General features: G+C 40.9%; 1 protein-coding gene across 19 annotated transcripts in view; it reads right to left on the bottom strand.

The window, feature by feature from the left end:
* Positions 1–21,203, bottom strand: part of CFAP74 (cilia and flagella associated protein 74) — an 85,521-nt gene that overhangs the window by 56,606 nt on the left and 7,712 nt on the right. For 16 of the 19 annotated variants that reach the window (XR_014053206.1, XR_014053205.1, XR_014053204.1 and 13 more), the window contains exons 2-4: positions 2,249–2,316; positions 360–444; positions 110–250 (exon numbers count right to left, since the gene is read on the bottom strand). Coding sequence is in view for 14 of the 19 variants with exons in the window: in XM_081488367.1 (XP_081344493.1) it covers positions 110–250; positions 360–444; positions 2,249–2,300 (278 nt within the window). In the remaining 5 variants the exon portion in view is untranslated. Of the gene's footprint in view, positions 1–109; positions 251–346; positions 445–2,248; positions 2,317–21,203 lie in introns of all 19 variants that reach the window. The other 3 variants (XR_014053207.1, XM_081488377.1, XM_081488376.1) reach the window with 1 other exon arrangement.

Genomic DNA, 21,203 nt, shown 5'->3' on the forward strand with positions numbered 1-21,203 from the left:
TCATCCATACAGCAGTGTTACTGCTGGTCAGATAGGAGTGGAGGGCAGGGAACCCCTATGGCCAGAGCACCCACACAGCCCAGGGCAGGGGACCAGCTGGTCCACTCACCTCGTCTTCTGGATAAAAAGGTCTTTCTCTTCATGCATCTGGTCCAGGTGGCTCAAGTCCCTGCGTAGCAGAGAGGCCTGCATTTTGGCCTGGGCGGTCAACCTCTGCTTCTGCTTGTCCTTGCTCTGCTCTATTCCTGGACTTGACGTGGAAAGGACACCTGCTACCCTTGTGTGGGGGCCATGTCCCCCTCACCGTACTGTCCAGAACACAGAGGTCCCCTCACCCTGTCCTCACCCAGGTCAGTTACCAGGAGCTTCCCAGGCCAGCCTTCTGCTCAGCCTCTCTGGGGACACAGTCCAGCACAACCTCCAGGTCCTCCAGCTCCTCTGTGTCTAGAAGTCAGGCAAGAGAAAGCAGATGGAGATCCTCAAGCCTGAGGCTCCTGGATAAATCCTGACAGGTGCAGTGGTTCTCAAAACGTGGCCCAGGGAACCCTTTCCAGGGGTTGGCACTTCAAAGCTATTTTCGTAACAATTGCAAAACACTACCTGTCTCTTTCGCCCTGAGCTTGGTGAGTGTGGCATGGAGTTGACAGGGTAACAGGCAGGAAGGCCAGGGGTCTCCAAACAGAGGAAATAGGCTGCAAGTGTCAGACATTTTTTATCTCTCCCTTAAGTGGCAGGAGGAAACAAACTACAAGTATCAGATTTTTTTTTCTTCTCTATACAAAATTTAAAGGAGGTTTCTCTTAAAATTCTGTGTTGCCATGATGACACCTGGTTCCACCTGAACTTAACTTTTCTCAAACCTTGAGCTAACCAATGTGTTTTTCTTATGGAAATGTTTTTCTTAAACTATGTTAATGAAACTATGTATTTGCTTTGGAATTTGCCTTTCATCAAAACGGTTCCACCTAAGACTAACTTTTTTCTTACTCAAACCTTAGGCTGATAATAGCTCAACAAACCAGTATTCATATCAATTGTTTTATGGCTGGGGGAGGACACACGTCAGCCATCCTATCTCAAAAATGCATATTGTGGGAGAGGGGCCTGGTGAAACTCCCTCAGCCTTGAGGTGTCTCTCTTATCTGATCAATAGCTTTCTAACAGACATAAAACAGCTTGTTAAAACTAGCAAGGGGGACACTTTTTCTGCCCCTTTCTGATGTCTATGTCAGAAGCTTTGTCTATCTATTTTATACTTTAATAAAACCTTATTACACAAAAGCTCTGAGTGATCTAGCCTTGTCACTGGGCCCAGATTGAATCCCTCTCCTCTGGAGGCCAAGAATCCCGGTGTCTTTCACAGCTCAGCAGCAACCTTTCAGAGTTTTCCAGAGGCCACATGACTCAGGATACCACACCAGACTAGTGAGAGGCAGACATCTTCTCTTAGGCCAGGCTCTGCATGTTACACTCAGCAGGTTCATTACTGCTATTTCAAGTGAGTAAAATTTTTTTTTAGCTTTAGTTCTTAATGCAGTAAACATTGAAAGGTGTAACTGACGTAAACCAAAGCTCTTTGGGTCTTCAGTAATTTTTTTAGGAATATAATGGAGTTTCCTGACAAAAAAGTGTGAGAATTATTGCCTTTGAGAATCACTGCCAATTTCCAGCAAAACACGGCTTATCTCCAGTCCTTCATTAAAGCTCAGCAAAAATGATTGAAAAGAAATTCTAAAAGGCACGAATCTACAGTCATGAGAAGAGGGGCAGTAGGAGGGAGAAGGCAGCACAGCTTAGAGGCAGGGGCTCTCAGGCATGGTGGTGGGTTCTAGAGGGGCAGGGACATCAGTGTCCCTGTAAGGCTGTCTTGCTGGGTCAGCACTAGCCCAAACCAAACCACATCTTAGAGGAACTGTAGATCATAGGACATTTTTTTTTTTTTTTTATCCAAAAGTTTCCAGGAAAATAAAACAAGAACAGGTCACATTAAAAAGACTGGAGTAAACACGGCACCAGATTCCTTGACAGAGATGCTGGAAACCACAGTCACCACTTCAGGGTTTCAGCCACATGGACCCTTCCTCCAATTAAAGACAGAATACTATAGGCTGCCTTTTTGAGAAAAATGTGAGCTTAAAAAATGTAGTTTCTGTGAAAAAAAGGGAACTAAAGGGCCCCTATCAAGCCCACCCTGTGCCTTCTGTGCTGTGAAACATATGTTCTTTGTGAGAGGACCCTTCTTAATTACCATCTTCCACGAGCAGCGTGTCACCCAAAAGCTTCTTCTCGTCTTCTTCCATGCTGCGGCAAAATCAACTGCAAAAAGTTTACAAAGTACAGAGATGGATTTAAAAAACATTAAAAAATCTGGATTTCAAAGAATTAACTATTTCTCTTCTAAAAAGACAGTAAGAAGATGAAGAGAGGCAACAGAATATGAGAAAGTGTCTGCAGTACACAGAACTGAGGAAGGTCTCACACCCAGGCTATTACAGACGTGTTAAGGATTAGCCCAGCAGAAAAGACGGTCTACAATCGAAGACGTAAAGCAGGACCCTCAATGGGGTGGGGTCGGGGCAAAGTCGTGGTGCATCAAGACCCACACCTGGGGGGATCCCCATATTGAAGGATCATCATAATTGCAAAGGTTCTCCCCAAGGAGGGGGGTCCAAGCCCCATGTCAGGCTCTCCACCCTGGGGGTCAGAACCAGGAAGACAGGCCCCTGGACATCTGGCTTTGAAGGCCAGCATGGACTTCCCTTTGGGAGAGGCAGAGGGCTGTGGGAATAGCAACACTGCTCTTAGAGAACTTGCACAAAGTCCCACACACTCAGGGCCCCAAGCAGAAACAGGAAATTGAGAGGAGCCTGGGCCAGACCCACTGCTGACCTCAGGGAACCTCCTGGAGAGGCCGGAGGTGTGGGCAGCTCACCCTGGGGACAGGGACGCTGCCGGCAGCTGTTCTCGGGGAGCTGGTTCTAACATTAGGACACAGGGCAGAGAGTGCCAGGTCACACTCCTCTCTCTGGCTTATCAGTGCCAAGACCTGGCCCGCACACCAGTGAGCTGACACAGCTACTCCAGGACCCCCAGGCCCTGCTGCCAGACCCACCATTGGCTTGGCACCAATTCTGGAAGCCCTGGGCCCCAGCCCTGCCCTCCAATGGGCAGACACCAGACCAGAACTACCACAGCGCCATGTCATGCCATGTCAGGACCCAGCTTGCCCACCTGCAGGCCAACATCAGCTCCAAGACACCGTGGAGCCCTCAGCCAGCCACCCCAGGATCTGGTTCCACTCACCTGCAGGCCAACATCACTTTGGGACATCCTAGACTCCTCAGCCCCACCCACCAGTGGCATCTACACACACACACACACACACACACACACACGCACATCTGGGCCTCCCTAGTGGCTCAGGTGGTAAAGAATCTGCCTGCAATACAGAAGACTGAGGTTCAATTCCTGGGTCGGAAAGATCCTCTGGAGAAGAGAATGGCTACCCACTCAATCTTCTTGCTTGGAGAATTCCATGAACAGAGGAGCCTGTTGTGCTACAGTCCATGGAGTTGCAAAGAGTCAGACACAACTGGGCAACTAACACACATATATACACTCTGCTATATATGAGTCTCACGGTAACCACAAACTAAAAATCTGTAATAGATACACACATACAAAAGAGAAAGAAATCCAAAGATAACACTAAAGATAGTCATCAAATCATAAGAGAGGAGAACAAAAGAAGAACAAAAAAGAACTAAAAACACAGCCCTCAAACAATTAACTAAATAGCAAGAAGTACATACCTATCAGTAACTACTTTAAATGCAAATGGACTAAATGCCCTAATAAGACACAGAGTGACTGAAGGGGCCCACATACATGCTGCCTCATAGCTCAGCTGGTAAAGAATCTGCCTGCAATGCAGGAGTCTCCAGTTCAACTCCTAGGTCGAGATGATCCCCTGGAGAAGGGACAGGCTACCCACTCCAGTATTCACGGGCTTCCCTGGTGGCTCAGACAGTAAAGAATCTGCCTGCAATGAGGGAGACCTGGGTTCGATCCCTGGGTTGGGAAGATCTGGGTTGGGAAGATCCCTGAAGGAGGGTATGGCAACCCACTCCAGTAAAGAGCTTCCTTGGTAACTCAGCTGGTAAAGAAGCCACCTGCAGTGCAGGAGACCCTGGTTCAACTCCTGAGATGGGAAGATCCCTTGGAGAAGGGATAGGCTACCCACTCCAGTATTCTTGGGTTACCCTGGTGGCTCAGATGGTAAAGAATCCACCTGCAATGCAGGGAGATCTGGGTTTGACCCCTGGGTTGGGAAGATCACCTGGAGAAGGGAATGGCTACCCACTCAAGTATTCTTGCCTGGAGAATTCCATGGACAGAGGAGTCTGGCAGACTACAGTCTGTGGGGCCACAAAGAATTGGACACAACAGAGCAACTTTGACTTCACAAGAGACTCACTTCAGATCTAGAGACACATACAGACTGAAAGACAAGATGGAAGAAGGTATTCTATGCAAAATGTAAATGAAAGCTGGGTTACCAATAGTTATATCAGACAAAGTAGACTTTAAAACAAAGACTGTTTTAAGAAACAAAGAAGGACCCTACATAGTGATCAAAGGATCAAGTCAAGAAGAAGATTAACAATTGTAAACAAATATGCATCCAATATAGGAGCCCCTAAATACATAAAGCAAGTATTAATATTAACAAACACAAAAGGAGAAACTGATAGTAACATGATAATAGTTAATGTTAACACCCCACTTACATTAATGGACAGGTTGTCCAGACAGAAAATCAATAAGAAAACACTGGCCTTAAATGACACATTAGACCAAATGAACTTAATAGATCTATATAGAACATTCCATCCAAAAATAGCAAATAATTTCAAGTGTACATGAAACAGTCTCTAAGACAGATCACAGGATAGGCCACATATCAAGTCTCAACAAATCTAAGAAAATTGAAATCATATCAGGCATCCTTTCTGACCACAAAACTATGTGACTAAAAATCAACTACAAGGAAAAAACTGCAGGAAATACAAACACGAGGAGGCTAAACAATACACTGCTAAACAACAAATGGATCACTGAAGAAATCAAAGAAGAAATAAAAAATTTCTTCTAGGGACAAATTTGACCTAGGGACAAATGAAAACAAACCAACAAAATCCAAAATCTGTGGGATGCAGCAAAAGCAGTTATAGGATGTAAGTTTATAGACATACAGGCTTATCTTGGGAAACAAGAGAAATCTCAAATAAACAGCCTAAACATACACCTAAAGCAATTAGAGAAAGAACAAACAAAACCCACTTAGCAGAAGGAAAGAAATCATGAAGATCAGAACAGAAATAAATGAAATAGAGACTTAAATAAAAAAGATCAATGAAACTGAGCTGGTTCTCTGAAAAGATAAACAGAATTGATAAATCTTGAGGCCAGCTCATCAAGAGAAAAACAGAGACAGGGCTCAAATCTAGAAATCAGAAGCAAAAAAGAAGTTACAACCAGAAATACAGGTCAATGCAACAGGATAGAAAGCCCAGAAATAAACCCACACATTTATGGTTAACTAATCTACAACAAAGGAAGTAAGAATATACAATGGAGAAAAGACAGTCTCTTCAATAAGTGGTTTTGGAAAAACTGAACAGTTACATGTAAAATAATGAAATTAGAACTCTCATACCACACACAAAAATAAACTCAAAATGGAGTTTATTTAAAGACCTAAATATAAGACTGGATATTATAAAACTCTTAGAGGAAAATACAGGCAGAATACTCTTTGACCCAAACTGCAACATCTTTTTTGAACCACCTCCTACAGTAATGAAAATAAAAACAAAAACAAACAAATAGGACTTAATTGAACTTTAAAGCTTTTGCACAGCAAAGGAAACCATAAACAAAAAGAAAAGACAGCTCAGAGAATGGGAGAAAATATCTGCAAATGAAGCAACCAAGGAATTCATCTCCAAAATGTACAAATAGCTCATGAAGCACAATATAAAAAACAAACAACTGGGGAGTGCCCTGCCAGTCCATTGGTTAGGACTCTGTGCTTCCACTGTAGGGGGCACGGGTTCAATCCCTAGTAGCTTGGTCAGGGAAGTAAGATCCTGCATGCTTGCAGCATGGCCAAAACAACACACACAAACACATACACACACACACACACACACACATACAAAACCCCACAAACAAACCCAATAAAAAAATGGGCAGACCTAAATAGACGTTTCTCCAAAGAAGAAATACAGATGGCCAACAAACACATGAAAAGATGTTCAACATCACTGATTATTAGAGAAATGAAAATCAAAAACCATATGAGGTATCACCGCACACTGGTAAGAATGGCCATCATCAAAAAGTAAATGAATGATAAATGCTAGAGAGGATGTGGAGAAAAGGGAACCCTCCTGCACTGTTGGTAGAAATGTAAATTGGTATAGTCACTATGAAGAATAGTATGGAAGTTCCATAAAAACTGAAAATAGGGCTACCATGTGATCCAGCAATCCCACTGGTGGGCATCTATCTAGAGAAAACCATAATTTGAAGATACATACATCCCAGTGTTCATAGCAGCACTATTTACAATAGCCAAGACACAGAAGCAACCTAACGGTCCATTGACAGATGAATGGAAAAAGAAGTTGTGATACATATATATGATGGAATATTACTCAGCTATTAAAAAAAAATGAAATAATGCCATTTGCAGTGGCATGGACCTAGAGACTTCCATTCTAAGTGAAGTAGGTCAGAAAAAGATGAATATCATATTATCTAACTCATATGTGGCACCTACAAAAACACAATACAAATGAAATTATTTACAAAACAGAAACAGACTCACAGACTTTGAAAATAAACTTGTGGTTACCAAAGGGGAAACATGGCGGGAAGAGATAAAAGTAGGAGTTTGGAATTAACATGTACACAATAATATATGTAAAACATACAATTAACAAGGATCTACTATATAGCACAGGGAACTACACTCAATATTCTGTAAAAATTTATGGGAAAAGAATCTGAAAAAGAATGGATATATGTATATCTGAATCACTTTGCTTTACAACCTGAAACTAACACAACACAGTAAATAAACTATACTTCAACATAAAAATTAGGGAACTTCCCTGGTGGTCCAGTGGTTAAGAATCTGACTTTCAAGGCAAGGAATGTGGGTTCCATCTCTGGTCAGGGAACTAAGATCCCACATATTGTGGGGCAACTAAGCCTGAACACCCCAATTATAGAGCCCACATGCTGGACCCCATGCACCACAACTAGAAAGAAGCCTGTGTACCACCATGAAGAGCCTGTTCACTGCAACTAAGACCTGACACAGCCAAAAATAAATAAGCAAATGAATAATTTTAAAAATTGTAAAATAAAAAAATAGATTAAGAAATGTTACAACTGGCATCATAGAAACACAAAGCACTGTAAGAGATTTCCACAAAAAGCTATTTAAAAATATACTGCCAACAAACAGAAGTCCAGGAGCAGATGGCTTCACAGGTGAATTCTACCAAACATTAAAGAGAAGAGTTAACACTTATCCTTTTCAAACTATTCCAAAAAAATGCAGAGGAAGGAATGCTTCTGAACTCATTCTATGAGGCCAGCATCACCCTAATACTAAAACCAGACAAAGACATTACACACAAAAAATTACAGGTCAGTATCCTTGATGAATATAGATGCAAAAATCCTCAACAAAACACCAGCAAACTGAATCCAAGTATATGTTAAAAGGATCACACACCAGATCAAGTGGAATTTATCCCAGGGATGCAAGGCTGTTTCAGCATCCACAAATCAATGATTGTGAATACTCACTGGAAGGACTGATGCTAAAACTGAAGCTCCAATACTTTAGCCATCTGGTGTGAAGGAGGTGACTCACTGGAAAAGACCCAGATGCTGGGCAACTGAAGACAAAAGGAGAAGGGGTCAGCAGAGGATGAGATGGTTAAATAGCATCACTGACTCAATGGACATGAATTTGAGCAAACTCTGGGAGGTAGTGAAGGACAGGGAAGCTTGGTGTGCTACAGTCCATGGGGTTGCAGAGTTGGACATGACTTAGCAACAGAACAACAACACAGTCAAAGGCTTTAGTGTAGTCAATGAAGCAGATGTAGATATCTTTCTAGAATTCCCTTGCTTTCTCTATAATCCAACGAATGTTGGTAATTTGATCTCTGATTTCTCTGTCTTTTCTAGGCCCAGTTTGTACATCTGGAAGTTCTCAGTTCATATACTGCTGAAGCCTAGCTTGATGGGTTTTGAGCATTACCTGGTTAGCACGTGAAATCAGTGCAGTTGTACGGTAGTTTGAACATTCTTTGGCATTGATCTTCTTTGGGATTGGAATGAAAACTAACATTTTTCAGTCCTGTGACCACTGCTGAGCTTTCCAAATTAGCTGACATTTTGAGTGCAGCATTTTAACAAAATCATCTTTTAGGATTTTAAACAACTCAGCTGGAATTCCATCACCTCCACCAGCTTTGTTCATAGTAAAGCTTCCTAAGGTCTGGTTGAATTCACAGTCCAGGATGTCTAGTTCTAGGTGAGTGATCACACCATCATGGTTATCTGGGTCATTAAGATCTTTTTTGTATAGTTCTTCTGTGTATTCTTGCAAATTCTTCTTAATCTCTTCTGCTTCTGTTATGTCCTTGCCATTTCTGTCCTTTATTGTGCCCATCCTTGCATGAAAGCTTCTCTTGATAACTCCAATTTTCTTGAAGAGATCTCTAGCCTTTTCCGTTCTACTGTTTTCCTCTATTTCTTTGAATTATTCATTGAAGAAGGCTTTCTTATCTCTTCTTGCTATTCTTTGGAGCTCTGAATTCAGATGGGTAAATCTTTCTCTTTCTCCATTGCCTTTCGCTTCTCTTTTCTCAGCAATTTGTAAGGCCTTGCAGACAACCATTTTGCCTTCTTGAACTTCTTTTTCTTTAGGATGGTGTTGGTCACTGTCTCCTGCACAATGTTATGAACTTCTGTCCATAGTTCTTCAGGCACTGTGTCTACCAGATCTAATCCCTTGAATCTGTTTGTCACCTCCACTGTATGATCATAAGCGATTTGATTTAGGTTATACCTGAATGGCCTAATGGTCTTCCCTACTTACTGCAGTTTAAGCTAGATTTTGCAATAAGGAGCTCATGAGCTGAGCCACAGTCAGCTCCAGGTCTTGGTTTCCCTGACTATGCAGAGCTTCTCCATCTTCGGCTGCAAAGAATATAATCAATCTGATTTTGGAATTGACCATCTGGTAATGTCCATGCGTAGAGACGTTTCTTGCGTTGTTGGAAAGGGTGTTTTCTATGACCAGTGTGTTCTCTTGACAGAACTTGTTAGCCTTTGCCCTGCTTCATTGCGTACTCCAAGGCCAAATTTGCCTGTTACTCCAGGTATCTCTTGACTTCCTACTTTGCATTCCAGTTCCCTATGATGAAAAGAACATCTGGGGAGGAACAAGATGGCAGAGGAGTAGGTGGTTGTGGAGTACATCTTTCTCCATGGATATATCAGGAATACACCTTCAGACACAGAAGTGCTTGCAGAACACCAGCTAAGAGCGGACAGGAGTACCTGACCAGCAGAAAAGATTATGTAGAACCACGCAAAACTTGGTAGGAGGAAGGAACTAGGGGGAAAACCAGGAGCGTTAGTAGGACTGGACCTGCCCTCGGCGGGTGGGAGAACTGAAGAAAGGGTGCAATCCCCACATTGAGGCAATTGTCTGAGTCAGAGGAGAAACACTTATTAAGGCTGAGAGCGAAACAGCTGATCTGTGACAACCTAAATGGAATGAGAAATCAGACAGTCCTTGCTGCAGCCATACATACCCCAGACAGGGGCGCAGGTCCCCTAGAAGGTGCAGCGCTTGGGAGCTGGAGCGTAGGGATTGTGGAGCAATCCCAAGGTGAGGGCTGCTGTTGACTGCAGAGAGATGGACCAAGGGGACGTGAGGGAGGAGATTGTGGTGGGAAATGCCTTTGGAGGAAAGGAAGGCAGCCATGGAAGCAAGGTGATGCTGCTGAGTCATGTGTAGGGAGTAGAGCCATCACCCTAGCTTCTCTCTCCCCAGAGGCCAGCAAAGGCAGCTGAGCAATAGAGAGGCTGTCCAATCAAGCACCTGATGCACCAAACTACAGAGTAGGACCCCGCCCAGGGTGCCCCTTTAAGTGCCTGATGCATGGAACAACAGAGAAGGACCCTAGGCAAGGGATCCCACTAAGTGCCTGAATGGGCGGGGCTACAGAGAAAGACAAGGCAAAGAGGCCTTCTGATCACCAGCTACCAGAAGCTCGAAAAAAAGACTGATAGGGCCGTAACTCCTACAGCTGAGGCAGTCTGTGTCCCTGCACACTTGGCACGCCAGGATCCCTGCAACCCAAGCAGCTGCACCACCTTCAGGCTCAACCCTCACTGGGGCAGAGCTGCCACAGGCCAAAAAAGTCTTGAGTCTATGCATGCAGGGTCGCTTGGGTTGTGTCCAGCTCTTTGCAACCCTGTGGCCTGCTAGGCTTCTCTGTCAGTGGGGTTCTTCAGGGAAGAATACTGGAGTGTATTGTCCAATACTGGTTGCCATACCCTTCTAGAGCACTATATTTCCTGATGCCCTAGCTGTCAACTCCCCTGAGTGCCTGGTGCTGGCAGAATCCCTGTGATGCAAGCAGCTGCACCACCTCCTCACCTGACCCTCACAGGGGCAAACCCAAGTCCTCCAGGGCAGCCTCAGGAGCAAACACCAGTGGATGACCCACATTCAGAGATGGAAATAAAACCACAATTGAAACCCAGGGGCACTTTGGCTAAGGAAGAAGACTCAAAACCTTCCCACCAGCTGTACAAGCTTCAGATTAAACCCACACGATCAACTAGGCAAACTCTGTTTCTGTTGAATATATGAAAGGACACTGAAAGCTCCCACAAAAGAAAACACACTAGTTCTGATAGCTGTGGACATTGGAGGCAAGAACACACAGGAGTAGAAGCAGATTAAAGTCTGAGATGCCCCCACAGCAGATCCAGAGACCAGCACAGTGTTGGAGGGCATCCCAGGGAGGCGAGGTTGGCCGTGACTCCCAGTGAAGGAAAGGAAGCTGACAGCAGAGACTTAAGTAAAACATTTATTATTCTTATATTTTGATTTGTTCTATAGTTTCTTTTGGATTTTTTATCTTTCTTTTTTTTTTTTAATCTTCTGTTATAGTTGTCGATTTTGTTAGCACTATGAAATCTAATTAAGCTTTTGAGTTTTTTTTCCAATCATACTTTTTATTGCTGTTATAAACCTCTGCCTCTAAGTTGGCCTTTAACAGTTCTATGGAGTTTTCCTTTTTTATTTAATTTAATTAAAAAAATTAAACCAATTATTATTTGTTCTACATTTAGTCCTTTGTTTGCTTTTCCTACTGTTCTTTCCCCCTTGAAGTTAATCTTTAATATATATAAATCTTCTTTATCTACCTCTATTTAACTTTTCATTTCTATTCTTTCTTTCCTTTTTTTTTCTCACCATATCTGTTAGTTTTGTTTTCATTGCTTTATTCCACAGTTGGCACCTTGCTTTAGTTCTGTTTTCCAGTTTGTGCTTTAGTTAGTTTTGCTCTTAACTGGTGGATATCATTTTTGGTTTCCTTTGTTCACCTGGTCAACAATTGTACTTTATTTTTTGTTGGACTATTTTTATTTTGCTTATGGGTGTATATGTATATGTGCATATTTCATTATTTTAATTCTTATTTGCCTGATTTTGTAAATGCCATTTGTCTGGGGTTCATCTTTGGTTTCTCATTTATGGGTATTTGTTTTAATCCCATTTAATGCCATAACAAACCACCTGTGGAATCTCCATTCCTGGCCAGAGATCAAGCCCTGAGCCTTTGGAGAGGGAGCACTGACTCCAAGACCCTAGACTACCAGAGAACTCCTAACCCTAGGGAGTATCAAATAGTGAGAGCTCCCACAAAGGAAACCACTTGAACACAAGACCTGGCATCACCCAACCATCATCCTGTGAAGGACACCTCATCCAAATAACAAACAAGACAAAAATACAAACCCAATCACCATCAGATTACCACCTCACTCAGCCATGCCCATCAGAGGGAAAAAAAAAAAAACAGCACAAACCTCACCCTACACAAAGCTTACACAAACCACTGGACCAACCTTAGGAGGGCAGAAACCAAAAGGAAGAAAGAATTCAACCTTAAAGCCTGGGAAAAGGAGACCTCAAACACAATAAGCTAAAAAAAAATAATGAAAAGGCACAGAAATACTGCACAAATGAAGGAATAAACTAGAAACACACAAGTCCAAGTAAATGAAGAGGAAATAGGCAAATTACCTGAAAAATAATTCAGAATAATGATAGTAAAGATGATCAAAAACCTTGAAAATAGAATGGAGAAAGTGCAAGAATCAATTAACAAAGACCTAGAAGAATGAAAGAATAAACATACAAACAACACAATAACTGAAATTAAAAATACTCTAGAAGGAATCAATAGCAGAATATCTGAAGCAGAAGAATGCATCAGTGAGCTGGAACACAGAAATAAGCCCATGCACCTATGGGTACCTTATTTATGACAAAGGAGGCAAGAATATACAATGGGGCAATGACAGCCTCTTCAATAAGTGGTGCTGGGAAAATTGGACAGCTACACATAAAAGAATGAAATTGGAACACTTCCTAACACCATACACAAAGATAAACTCAAAATGGATTAAAGACCTAAATGTAAGACCAGAATCTATAAAACTCTTAGAGGAAAACATAGGCAGAACACTTGCTGACACAAATCAAAGCAAGATCCTCTCTGACCCACCTCCTAGAGTAATGGAAATAAAAACAAAAGTAAACAAGTGGGACCTAATGAAACTTAAAAGCTTTTGCACATCAAAGGAAACTACAAACAAGGTGAAAAGACAACCCTCAGAATGGGAGAAAATAACTGCAAAGGAAACAACTGACAAAGGATTAATTTCCAAAATAAATAAGGAGCTCATACAACTCAATGCCAGAAAAACAAACAACCCAATCAAAAAGTGGGAAAAAGACCTAAACAGACATTTCTCCAAAAAAGACTTACAGATGGCTAACAAACACATGAAAAGATGCTCAATATCACTCATTATGAGAGAAATGCAAATCAAAACTACAATGAGATATCACCTCAAACTGGTGAGAATGGTCATCATCAAAAAGTCTGCAAACAATAAATGCTGGAGAGGGTGTGGAAAAACACAAACCCTCTTGCACTATTAGTGGAAATGTAAATTGATACAGCCACTATGGAAGACAGTATGGAGATTCCTTTAAAAACTAGGAATAAAATCACCATATGACCCTGCAATCTCACTCTTAGGCATATACCCTGAGGAAACCAAAATTAAAAAAGACACATGTACCCCAATGTTCATTGCAACACTTTTTACAATAGCTAGAACATGGAAGCAACCTAGATGTCCATCAACAGATAAATGGATAAAGAATTTGTGGTACACGTACACAATGGAATATTACTCAGCCATAAAAAGAAACGCATTTGAGTCAGTTCTAATGAGGAGGATGAACCTAGAGCCTATTATATAGAGTCAAGTAGGTCAGAAAGAGAAAGATAAATATCATATACTGGTACATACACATGGAGTCTAAAAAGATGGTACCGAAAAATTTATTTTCAGGGCAGCAATGGAGAAACAGACATAGAGAACAGACTTATGGACATGGGGAGAGGGGAGGAGAGGGTGCAATGTATGGAGAGAGTGACATGGAAACTTACATTACCATATGTAAAATAGATAGCCAATGGGAATTTGTTCTATGTCTCAGGGAACTCAAACAGGGACTCTGCATCAACCTAGAGGGGTGGGATGGGGAGGAACATGGGAGGGAGGTTCAAGAGGAAGGGGACATATGTATACCTATGGCTGATTCATGTTGAGGTTTGACAGAAAACCAAAATTCTGTAAAGAAATTATCCTTCAATTAAAAATTATATAAATTAAAAAAATAAATTACTTTTTTATCACACACACACACACAAGAACATCTGTTTTTGGTGTTAGTTCAAGAAGGTCTTGTAGTTAGTTCTTCATAGAACTGGTTAACTTCAGCTTCTTCTGCATCAGTGGTTGGAGCATAGACTTGGATTACTGTGATGTTGAATGGTTTGCCTTGGAAATGAACGGAGATCATTCTGTTGTTTTTGAGAATGTACCCAAATACAAGAGTGTTTTGGACCCTTCTTTTGACTAAAGAGGGCTACTCCATTTCTTCTAAGGGATTCTTGTCCACAGTAGTAGATATAATGGTCATCTGAATTAAATTTGCCCATTCCCATCCATTTTAGTTCACTGATTCCTAAGATGCTGATGTTTACTCTTGCCATCTCCTGCTTGACCATATCCAACTTACCTTGATTTATGGACCTAACATTCCAGGTTCCTATGCAATGATGTTCTTTATAGCATCAGACTTTACTTTCTCTACCAGACACATCTGCAACTGAGCATCATTTCCACTTTGGCCCAGCCACTTCATTCTTTCTGGAGCTATTAGTAATTGTCCTCCACTCTTCCCCACTAGCATATTGGATATTTTTTGACCTGGGGGGGCCATCTTTCAGTGTTATATCTTTTTGCCTTTTCATGGTGCTAATGGGGTTCTCACAGCAAGAATACTGAAGTGGTTTGTACTCTCTCCTCCAGTGGACCACATTTTGTCAGAACTCTTCACTATGACCACTGGGCCTCCTGGGAAGCCCAATCAGACAAGAAAAAGAAATGAAAGGAATACAAATTGGAGATGAAGAAGTAAAACTGTCACTGTTTACAGATGACATGATACTATACACAGAAAATCCTAAAGAACCTACCAAAAAATTACTGGAACTCATCAATGAATTCAGTAAAGTTGCAGGATACAAAATTAATACACAGAAACCTGTTGCATTTTTATACACCAACAAATTATCAGAAAGAGAAATGAAGAAAACAATCCCATTTACAATCACACCAACTAACTCTAACTAAGGAAGTAAAAGACCTGTAATCAGAAAATTATGAGACACTGAAGAAAGAAATTAAAGATGACACAAACGGATGAAAAGACATACCATGCTCATGGATTGGAAGAATATTGTTAAAATGACCATACTACTCAAGGCAATCTACAGATTCAATGCAATCCCTATCAAAATACCAATGGTGTTTTTCGCAGAACTAGAATAAAGAATTTTAAAATTTATATGGCAACACAAAGACCCCAAATAGACAAAACAATCTTGAGAAAGAATGAAGCTAGAGGAATCATGCTCCCTGATTTCAAAGTGTACTCCAAATTCCCAGTAATCAAAACAGTATGGTACTGGTACAAAAAAAGACACATAGACCAATGGAATAGAGAGTCCAGAAATGAACCACCCTTACATGGCAATTAATCTGCAACAAAGGAGGCAAGAATATACAATGAGGGAAAGACAGCCTCTTCAACAAATGGATTTTGGAAAACTGAACAGCTACATGCAAAAGATTCAAACTGAACTACTCTCCTGTATCATATACAAAAATAAACTCAAAATGGATGAAAGGCTCAAATGTAAGACCTGAAGCCATACAACTTGTGAAAGAAAGCATAGGCAATAAGCTCTTTGACAATGGACTTAGTGATATTTTTTCAGATTTGTCTCCACAGGCAAGGGAAACAAAAGCAAAACTAAACAGATGAGACTATCAAACTAAAAAGCTTTTGTATAGTGAAGGACATTATTAACAAAACAAAAGGCCATCTACTGAATGGAAGAAGATATTTTCACATGGTATCTCTGATAAGTGGTCAATATCCAAAGTATATACAAATTTATACAACTCAACATCAACTGAACAACCTGTTTAAAAAACAGGCAGAGGATCTGAATAGACATTTTTCTGAAGAAGATATACAAATGTCAGCAGAATGTTGAGAGAAGGGAACCCTCTTGCACTGTTCTTGGGAATGTCAATTGATGCAGTCACTGTGAAGAACAGTATGGAAATTACTGCAAAATTTAAAATAGAACTACCATAAGAACCAGCAATTTCACTCCTGGGTATTTATTAAGGAAAAAAAAAACCTAAACATAGAAAAGACACATGCACCCTTTTCTTTCATTGTAGTATCATTTACAATAGCCAAGATATGTAAGAAATGTTAAGTGCCCATAAACAGGTGAAAGGATAAAGTAGATGTAGTATATATACACAATGGAATATTACTCAGCCATTTAAAAGAATGAAATATTATAATTTGCAACAATATGGGTAGACCTGGAGGGAATTATGCTAAGTGAAATAAATCAGAAAGAGGAAGATAAACACTAAAATTTCACTTATATGTGGAACCTAAAAAACAAAACAAATGAACAAACAATGCAAAACAGAAACAGAATCATAGATACAGAGAACAAACAGGGGTGGCCAGGGTGGTGGGGCGATGGGGAGGCAAATAGGTGAGAGAGATTGGAAGGCCAAAACTTTCTGTGGCAAAATAAATGAGTCACAGGGATAGGATGCACAGTGTGGGGAACAGAGCAGTGTATCTTTGTGTGGTGACCTACCATGTGATCATTTGAAATGTATAGAAATATAAATTATTATGTCGTGTAACAGGAACTAATACAAGTAGGTCAATTATACTTCAAAAATAAACAAATTCATAGAAAAAGAGGTCAGATTTGTGGTTACCAGAGGCAAGAGATTGGGGAAAGGGGAACTGGATGAAGATGGGCAAAAGGTACAAACTCCCAGTTACATCAGTGGTCCCCAAGCAGTGGGTCATGAACCGGTACCCATCCGTGGCCTGTTAGGAACTAGGCTGCACAGCAGAAAGTGAGTGGTGGAAGAGTAAGATAAGCCTCATCTGTGTTGACAGCCACTCCCCATTGCTTGCATCCCTCCTGTCCATGGAAAAATTGTCTTCCACAAAACTAGTCCCCAGTGCCAAAAAGGCTAGGGACTGCTGAGTTATAAGATAGGTAAGTACTAATAATGTAATTTACAGCATGATAAATATAATTAATGCTGCTGTACATTATATATGAAAGTTGTTAAGAGAGGAGATCCTGAGTTATCACAAGAAAAACAGTATTTTCTATTTCTTTAATTTTGTGTCTACATGAGATATGGATGTTCACAAAATATATCATGATCATCATTTCATGACGTATGTAAATCAATTCATTATGCTGTGTACCTTAAGGTTACACATGCTGTATTTGAATTATATTCCAGTAAAACTGGAAGAATAAAAAGAAATACAGAACTATAAATTGACCTATTTTTTGAAAATAAGAAATAAATTTCTAAATAACCCATGGACCAAAGAAAAAAATCATAATAGAAATTTAAAAATGCTTTGAACTGAGTTATAATGAAAATATCATATATCAAACTGAGTGCAGCCAAGGTGAGGTGAAGTCGCTAAGTTATGTCTGACTCTTTGCAACCCCATGGACTGTAGCCTACCAGGCTCCTCCATCCATGGGATTTTCCAGGCAAGGGTACTGGAGTGGGCTGCTAGTTCCTTCTCCAGGGGATCTTCCTGACTCAGGGATCAAACCCAGGTCTCCTGCATTGTAGGCAGATGCTTAACCATCTGAGCCACCAGGGTAGTCAAGCTAGAACTGAGTAAATTTGTAATTCTAAATGTTCATATCAGGAAAGGAGACAGGCTAAAACTTAATGTGCTAAATATCCAACCCAAGGGGTTATAAAAAGAGCTGTGATATAAACCCAAAGGAAGTAGAAAAACAAAAAAGATCAGAAATTAAAGCTGCAAAACAAACATGTGATAAAGATGTTCCTCAAAGCAAGAAGTTTGTACTTTTAGAAGATTTATAAAATTGACAAATCTCCAATGAAACCGATAAATAAAAGAGAAGAAACAAATCATCCATATAAGAAGAAAAGGGTCTGTAACCACAGACATGAAAAAAAATGTAACAATGTCATCAACAACTACAGCAATAAATTTGAAAATTGAGACAACTGACAAATTATTAGAGAAATAGTACTAAACAAAATTGTTTTGAGAACAAAAACTAGAAAACTTAAAAATTCCTGTAGGTGTAAAAGAAATCAATCAATAAGAAAACAGGTTCCCCTCAAGAAAACTCTAGGCTCTGTGGCTTTCCTGTCCCATTCTGTGAGATGTCTGAGGTTCAGAACGTTCCAGTCTCACACACTTTCTTCCAGGAAAGAGAGGAAAAAGGCCCACTCCCTGGCTCATTTCACAAAATCACTCAACTTTTGCTACCAGAGCCCGACAGTGAAAACAGGGAAAGAAAAATCACAGCCCAGCCTCACTCTCCAGTTGAAGAACCACCAGGCTCAGCCACACACAGGACAACACATCACGACCAAGATGGATTTGTTCAGCCTTAGAAACCAGGTCAATTCACCACAGGAACAGATTAGAGAAGAGAAGTACGTGACCAACTCAGTCCGTGCAGAAAACGGCATCGAGGAGAGTCCACATTCCACACAGGTTTCTTAAAAACTTAGCAAATTTGCGTTAGAAATGAACTTTTTTAACGTGGTAAGGAATGTCTGCCAACAGGGGGCTTTCCTGGTGGTCTCCTTCCACTGCAGGTGGCACAGGTTTGATCCTCACTGGGGGAACTAAGATCCCGCAAGCCACTCGGCAAGACCAAAAAAACATAATTATTAAAAGCATTTCCTTTAAGACTGAGAACAAAGCGAGGGTGCTCTCTAAAGCCACTGGGTCTTCCAACAGGAACACACAGAGAAGAAAGAAACACAAGGCGTGATGAGTAGAAGGGGAAACAGTGGTTAATTTCAGATAATATGACTGTGTATGTAGAAAATCCAAATGAACACAGACATAAACTGTTAATATTTTGAGACAATTTAGTAATGTTGCTAGATACAAATTCAATAATAAAAATCAAAGACAGTCCTACTTATCAGAACAAATAACGAGAATAAGATTTGGAAAACTTATCATTTACAATCACACCAGTAAAACCGTAGTTCTTGGGAATAAATACAACAAAAGATGAGTAAGACCCCTGATGAGAAAATGATGAAGCCCATTAGGTGACATTAAACTGAAAGAAAGTGTTAGCTGCTCATCTGTGTTCAACTCTGCGACCTGATGGACTGCAGCCTGCCAGGCTTCTCTATCTATGGGATTTTCCAGGCAAGAATATTGGACTGGGTTGCCACTTCCTTCTCCAGTGGATCTTTCCAACCTAGGAATTGAACCTGGGTCTCCTGCATTCCAGGCAGATTCTTTACCAGCTGAGCCAGCAGGGAAGCCCTCGGTAACATTAAATAAGGCCTATATAAAGGTGGCACAGTGGTAAAGAATCTGCCTGCTAATGCAGGAATCACAAGAGATGCAGGTTTGACCCTGGTTGGGAAGATCCCTTGGAGGAGGAAATGGCAACCCACTCCAATACTCTTGCCTGGGAAATCCCATGGACAGAGGAGCCTGGTGAGCTATAGTCCATGGGGTCGCAAAGAGTTGGACACAACTGAGAATGCACACAAATACAAAATAAATGGAATGAATGAGCCAGTTTCGTCAACAAACAGAAGTTACTGGGTGATGGTGAAAGGGAAGGGGGGGGCTGTTTTAAATGTAAAAGGCTTAAGAGACAAGCCAACCATTTGCAGTGTGGGGGTCTCATTTGGATCCTAAGTCAAGCAAGAAACTGTAAAAGACATTTTTGAGACAAAGTGTGGAAACAAATGCCAGTTGGTATTAGATTTTATTAAGAAATCAATGTTAATTTTGTTGGGGTCGATGATGAGTTTGTGGTTATGCTAAAATGAGTCTTTATCTATTAGAACTGTGTACTAAAGTGTTCACAGGTGAAACAGTGTACCTGGGATTCTCAAAACACATCAGCCCAGTGCTAAAATTGAGGAGCAGTAGAAGCAATAGGTCCCTTCATGGATCACTGCCTTGTCATGGAGAAGGGGCTTGCATAATTCAATGAAGCTATGAGCCATGCTGTGCAGGGCCACCCAAGATGGACAGGTCATAGCAGAGAGTTCGGACAAAACATAATCCACTGGAGGAGGGAATGGCAAACCATCCCAGTATACTTGCCATGAGAAGCTCACTGTATAAAAGGCCAAAAAGATATGACACCAAAAGATGAATCCTCATTCTGAAGGTGTCCAGTATGCTACAGGGGAAGAGCAGAGGAGAATTACCAATAGACCAGAATGAATGAAGTGGCTGGGCCAAAGCGGATACTGCGCTCAGGTGTGGATGTGTCTGGTGATGAAAGTAAAACCTGATGCTGTAAAGAACAGTATTGTATAGGAACCTGGAATAGGTCCATGAATCAGGGAAAATTGGATGTGGTCAAGCAGGAGATGGTAAGAATAAACATGGACATCCTAGGAATAGCAAACTAAAATAGACAGGAATGGGCAAATTTAATTCAGATGACCATTATATCTATTACTATGGGCAAGAATCCCATAGAAGAAATGGAGTAGCCCTCATAATCAACAAAAGAGTCCATAATACAGTATTTGGGTGCAACCTCAAAAATAACAGAATGATCTCGGTTCATTTCCAAGGTAAGCCATTCAACATCACAGTAACCCAAGTCTATGCCCCTACCACTGGTACCGAAGAAGCTGTAGTTGATCAGTTCTATGAAGATCTAAAGACCTCCTAGAACTAACACCTAAAAAAAGATGTTCTACTCATCATCAGAGATTGGAATGCAAAAGTAGGAAGTCAAGATATACCTGGAATAACAGGCAAGTTTGGCCTTGGAGAACAAAATGAAGCAGGGAAAAGGTTAACTGAATTCTGCCAAGAGAATGCACTAGTCATAACAAATACCCTTTTTCAACAACACAAGAGACGACTCTACACATGGACATCACCAAATGGTCAATACCGAAATCAAATTGATTATATTTTTTGTAGGTGAAGATGAAGAAACTGTATACAGCCAGCAAAAACAAGACCTGGAGCTGACTGTGGCTCAGATCATCAGCTTCTCATTGCAAAATGCAGGCTTAAACTAAAGAAAACTGGGAAAAACAATAGGCCAGCCAGGTATGACTTAAATCAAATCCTGTATGAATTCACA

This window comes from Giraffa tippelskirchi, chromosome 5 (assembly GCF_054371585.1).
Source record: "Giraffa tippelskirchi isolate mGirTip1 chromosome 5, T2T-mGirTip1v1.2.pri, whole genome shotgun sequence".
Lineage (NCBI taxonomy): Eukaryota > Metazoa > Chordata > Mammalia > Artiodactyla > Giraffidae > Giraffa > Giraffa tippelskirchi.